The sequence below is a fragment of the Carya illinoinensis genome, chromosome 6 (assembly GCF_018687715.1).
Source record: "Carya illinoinensis cultivar Pawnee chromosome 6, C.illinoinensisPawnee_v1, whole genome shotgun sequence".
Taxonomy (NCBI): Eukaryota; Viridiplantae; Streptophyta; class Magnoliopsida; order Fagales; family Juglandaceae; genus Carya; species Carya illinoinensis.
The window spans coordinates 35,977,204-35,983,117 of NC_056757.1; the positions used below are offsets into that span (position 1 = coordinate 35,977,204).

The 5,914-nt window shown below is 38.4% G+C and overlaps 2 protein-coding genes across 2 annotated transcripts; both read left to right on the forward strand.

The window, feature by feature from the left end:
• The first annotated feature begins 865 nt into the window (after positions 1 to 865).
• On the forward strand, positions 866 to 4,344 carry LOC122314462 (serine carboxypeptidase-like 17). The gene is made up of 14 exons (XM_043130079.1): positions 866 to 1,164; positions 1,265 to 1,401; positions 1,528 to 1,604; positions 1,926 to 2,048; positions 2,317 to 2,419; positions 2,519 to 2,556; positions 2,674 to 2,775; positions 2,897 to 2,977; positions 3,065 to 3,211; positions 3,335 to 3,406; positions 3,495 to 3,613; positions 3,719 to 3,832; positions 3,943 to 3,997; positions 4,098 to 4,344. Exons 1-14 carry the CDS (start codon positions 1,037 to 1,039, stop codon positions 4,179 to 4,181), a joined length of 1,380 nt encoding a protein of 459 aa, XP_042986013.1. The 5' UTR covers positions 866 to 1,036; the 3' UTR covers positions 4,182 to 4,344.
• Positions 4,345 to 4,862: 518 nt separating this feature from the next.
• LOC122312825 (E3 ubiquitin-protein ligase RDUF1-like) lies at positions 4,863 to 5,671 on the forward strand (the record flags this gene model as incomplete). The annotated part of the gene is made up of 1 exon (XM_043127470.1): positions 4,863 to 5,671. A coding segment is annotated over one exon (786 nt), but the record flags the coding sequence as incomplete, so codon positions are not given.
• Positions 5,672 to 5,914: the final 243 nt, after the last annotated feature.

Genomic DNA, 5,914 nt, shown 5'->3' on the forward strand with positions numbered 1-5,914 from the left:
TAAAGAGTAATACTATATACAGTTGTGAAGTGCATAAAAGTTATACAGTTGCTTTGAAAAAGAGTATGATATAATATTAAAAAATGAATTTCTTTCCATATGAGTTCCGTATTTATTTATTTTTTTCTTGCACGACGCTTGTGCACTCACAACTGCACAACTACAGAAGAGCAATGTAGTATCATAGCTGCGGCGCCTGATAACTAAAGAAGAGTAAAGTAGTGTCATAGCTATGCGGTGCCTGACAACTATAGAAGACTTATAAAAATCATGCGGACCAGAGTTATCTGATTTAAAACAGAGAGACCGTTATAAAAACAACCTCTAAAAGTACACTTCCCTAGTTTTCGAATCTTTTTATCTCATCCCCCTTTTAAATCCATCAATCCATCTACATAACCTGAATTAAATAATCAAGCCAAGTAATAAGACAGTTATGACTCGGTGTCCTTATATGCATCTACATAACTATTGCCCTATTGCCTCTGTTTCTTTGGCACAAAAAGTAGAAAGTTATGACTTCTTCAATTATAATCTGGTGGGAGTCAGACCGGCCGGTAGACCATATTAATAGATTTTGGGTCAACAAAAGCCCCCCATTTGATTGTTGCCCAAGTTTTAGGTGGACCAATACTTCTAACCTTTCAGCACATAGTCCATGGTAAAGGGATCCAACCCCCACAAATCACCATTGTCGGACTGACTTCAAATCACCCCATTTCATGAAATTTCTCAATTTAAAAATATCATTGAAATATAGATAGATTTAGGCACATGTCTCTCGTGTACACAAATCTACAATTTTTTTCCTTTTTTTTTTGGGAGTGTGTTGAATTTAAGTAAGTGACGTTGCGTCTAACTTTCATAGGCTGATTTCTCGTAGATTCTCCTAACCTTCTATACCTAAAAGAAAATTTGTATCAGACAATCTCCAACAGTAGTTAATCAGCATCTATTCAGCTAAAACTATGAAGCTGCAAGTTTGAAGCTATATTTATCGTATAACATTATAGCCTGCAAGAACAACGTCTTAGCAATGGGTTCTAAAGTAGCATGCTTGCATTTGCTGCTGCTACTTCTCGTCTCAGGCACTGCACTCTCTCAACAGATTGTCAAGACTCTTCCTGGCTTCCCCGGCGAATTGCCATTTAAACTTGAAACTGGGTACGCAATTAATGCATGCCCTTTTCTCTTTCAATATTGCTCTTTTGTGCAGTAGATTGATTAGCATTGGCGATACTTATGGGGCTTCGATTGGATACAGATACATAAGCGTTGGCAATGTGGAATTCTTCTACTATTTCGCGGTGTCGGAAGGGAACCCCGGAGCTGACCCTCTTCTACTCTACATAAATGGTGGCCCTGGTTGCTCTGGTTTGAACGGGTTTTTCTATCAGATTGGTATGATTCTAATTCGGATAACAACTTAAGAAAAAATTGATGACCGGTTTTGAGCAAAATGGCCTTGATTTGCTGCTATGTTTATCTCTATATAGGCATGACATATCTCATCATGTTTGCCTACAGGCCCGCTAAGATTCAATACCACCGATTATACCGGGGGCTTACCAACATTGCTGTACGAATCAAGCACATGGACAAAGGTACAACTTTGATTTTTATAATATATTTAAGTTGTTAATATCTTGCTTTATTTTTAATAATTGTTGCTTTGTTTGACCACTACCGCTAAAAATACGGACTCAGAAATTTGAGAAAATGATCCTCCTTTCCCCTGGGGACTTGTCTTCACCTCTGTTCTCTTCTTCTTCTTCTTCAGGATGCTGTTATTCAGCCTCTCCTCCCTCCCTTAATTTCTTCCTGTCCCCCCCTCTTTCTCTAATCCTTGTCCTGCATCAGTAGACAAAGTTAAAGTAATTCCAGTTTTTCCTTGTTAAAGTTGACTGACTTGAACTCTTTTCCAGACGGCAAGCATAATATTTTTAGATGCGCCTGTTGGTGCTGGCTTTTCATATGCAACAACTACAGAGGCTTGGAACACAACGGACACAAAGATGGCGAAACAAGCAGATCAGTTCCTAAGAAATGTGAGTGCGCGCCGTTCATGACAGAAGACACAAAAAAATTATAATAATAATAATGTTTTTACACTTTACATCTTAAATTGACAGCGAGAAAATATGATATTGATAATGACTCAACAAAAAACAACATGTTACTATTTTCTGTCAAGATAATTGAACACTGATCTCGTGAAAACATGAACAACAGAAGCAATACCACAAAAGACCTGTCATTTATGGGTCTTATTATTTCTCATGTCTAATTTTTATATCTTATTGGTCTGTAATGCAGTGGTTGGGCGAACACCCGGATTTCATGTCCAATCCAGTCTATCTTGGTAGCGATTCATATGCAGGAATTTATACTCCAATTCTTGCTCAAGATATTATAAATGGTAAAATTCACATCGAACACCGGCATCTCATACATCTCGCGTCATTTAAATCCAGCCCCACATACTCAAACCCGGTTCTCTGTTATTGACATGTTGCAGGCAATGAAGCAGGAGTTGAGCCTCGTGTGAATCTCAAAGTACATGATTTACACCTAAGACTTCAACGCCTTTTTTCTTTACTTTTCTTTTCCCCTTTGCTTCTGCTATTTGTGTAGCATGAAATTAAGATGCCATGTTCTTTCAAACAATATCAGGGATTCTCGATCGGATGCCCACATACACATACGGATCTTGAAACGAATACAAAGATAGCCTTTGCACACAGGCTGGCTTTAATATCGGATTCAATGTATGAGGTAGATACAATACCACAAATAACTTAAAAAACCAAGCCTTAGTTCTTAATGACTTGGATTTTTAACTCTTATTTCACATATATATTCATAGTTGTTCTTTTTTTATTATGTTGTAATTCAGTCTGCCAGAACAAGTTGCAATGAGAATTACGCCGATCCAGTAGGTGCAGCCTGCACTGAAGCACTTTCAGCAATAAGCCAGGTTTGATGGATTCAGTTTTGTTTTCTGTAACATCATATATTCATAGTTTTCTAATATCACTCGATCTTCAACATTGTGAATATTCAGTGCATAGAGTTAATAAGTCCGCAAAACATATTGGAACCAACTTGTGCTTTCTTATCACCGAAAGCAGAAGAAGATAATGCTCAAAGATCTCTCACAGAAAACTACATTCTTCCATCGCCTAAAAAATCTGGTGACTTTTGGTGCAAAGTAAATCTTCCTCTCTCTCTCTCTCTGGATTTTTAGCATTCTTCCTGCTTGTATTCTAATTTCTAAGTCGGCATGTCTAACAAGCATACTTATGTCTCTAATTTTTCTCTTTTCACTCTGCAGAATTTTGATTATTTGATGTCTGATATATGGACAAATTATAAAAGTGTCCAAGATGCTCTCCATGTTCGCCCAGTAAGTACTTTTGGAGATGAATTACAATGAAATTTGAAGTCGGTTTAGTAAAAGCTCATGCATCGATGTATCTGCATTTTAATTACAGGGAACAGTCAAAGAATTCTTTAGGTGCAACATTACCATGGAGTATACAGTTGACACCAATGACGTTGTCCCCTATCACAAAAACCTTACCGATACAGGCTTGCAAGTGCTGGTTTTCAGGTTCCCACATCCCAATTCTCTGCAATACTTGCGCACAAATGAATGTGCCTGAGAATTACAAAAGTTTTACTGACAACTATATTCAAATTGCAATCTCCACTGCAGTGGCGATCACGACATGGTTATTCCACATATCGGCATCGAGCAATGGATAAATTCTCTAGACCTGACAATTGATACTGATTGGCGACCCTGGTTTGTCGGTGGTCAAGTTGCAGGGTTAGATTGTTGATATCAACACACACAACTTCAGCCTTTGTTTTTCTAATTTTAAGTTTCAGTTGCTTTTTAATATGGCTAACAATCTGCATGCACTGCTCCTAATTTAGGTACACGAGGAAATATACAAACGATGGATACCGCTTGACATATGCAACTCTAAAGGCAAGAAGAAGCTTTTCATTTTTCACTTGATTCCTCATCTAAACAATTACTTAAAAAAAGGAAAGGGAAAATTTATACATATTTGGTTAATTTGTTGCAGGGATCTGGACACTCGCCACCAGAGTACAAACGCAAGGAATGCTATGAAATGTTCCATAGATGGATCCATTACTATCCTATCTAGTTTCTGCTTTCCTTTTCACTTGTCAATGTTGGACAAGAGTTTATTGTAATCCTTGTTTAGTATTAAAGTAGTCCTCCATGCTCTCTTGTTTTTCAATATCTAAAGACCAGAAAAAGAACCATAATGAAAGAGAACGTGAATGTTCTAGTATTTTTCACTTGTTTCCCAAGGGCTCTTCTTTGAAATCATCACTTATTGGAATTGATGAATAGTAGCAGCTTGTTTAATGTTTAGACAGGTGGGAAAATGGGCACGTACACTTGAATGGAACTAGACGGTGACTTCCAACCACATTGACTTAATTAATTTCATGATAATAATGAATTTTATAAATAATTATAAGAGTTTCAAATCGATATTTTATTTTATTTTAAAAATAAAAAATAAAAAGGCACATTTGATCAATCTAGAGGTAGCGTCTTCGAGCATCCCTATCTGGTTTCCTATCTCATCCTTATCTTTAAATTTTGGAAAAAATTTTAAGGTTTTTATGTAAAAAGTGACCTCCATCCGGATCTCTAAATTGCGGTGTAATTTTTCCGACGCTACAGTAGATACCCATATATGGGGATCCACTGTACATCTCCATCCCAAAATCGCCCCAACGATTTTGTTGCTCCACCCGCGATATCTTCTCCCTCCCCTCCCCGCAACGCAGAACCTGCACCTTTTTTCGCCTAAATTGAAGGTGAACTGTTGAGGAAAATTTCGACATTATTTTCTTTCTGCATATGGATCTTTGGTGTTGGGTCTGGGCTTCGTCCACTGTCGGCGACCATGTCGGAGTTCTTGATGGGCTCAGGCTTCGATCGTTTGCTGGAGCAGCTTACCCAGATCGAAGTAATCAGATTCGGGCGTTCCGAGAATCCGCCTGCATCGAAGGCAACGATAGAGTCTTTACCCACGATCGATCTTGGCGTGGAGGCCCGCGAGATGCCGTGCAAGCACATATACCACTTGGACTGTATCCTTCCCTGGCTTTCTCTAAGAAACACGTGCCCGGTTTGCTGGCACGAGTTGCCGAGCGAGCGTAACGAGGGTGATAACTCAGAGGAGGAGACGGTGAGGTTAACCATATGGAGGCTACCGAGAGGTGGGTTTGCGGTGGGGAGGTTTTCTGGGGGAAGAAGAGCAGCCGCGGAGAGAGAACTACCGGTTGTGTACACTGAAATGGATGGTGGCTTCGGGGCAAGTGGGGCTCTGAGAAGGGTTTCGTGGGTTTCGAGACGGAGTAGAGGAAGAGAGAGTGGTGGATTTCGCAAGGCTTTCTGCAATTTCTTCTCCTTCCTGAGGTTTAGGCCTAATTCTTCATCTTCGAACTCTGGGTCTGAATCTCGGTCTATGAGCAGAAGCCATAGTCATTCGGGTTCGGTGTTAAGTAGGTATTTGAAAAAAAAAAATAATAATAATAATAAAACAAAAGAGTTAATAGTTAAGATTGTAAATAGAATAGAGAAAAAAAATTAATAAAAAAATAATATAGAAATATTATTTAAAAGAATAGAGATAAGGATGGGGAATGAGATGTAGGAGGTTTTTAGAAGATAAACAAATTTTAGGAAATAATTTGAGAAAATGAGTATTTGAGTTAAATTATAGGGATGAGGATGTAAAATTGGATGGGAATGCTCTTAGCTCTTGAGAACCTTGTATTGGCATATATATGTACGTGACAATCAATAAAAGCTGTGCAAAGTCAAAAACCTGTAACTTAGATGGCATGAGACCTAGTC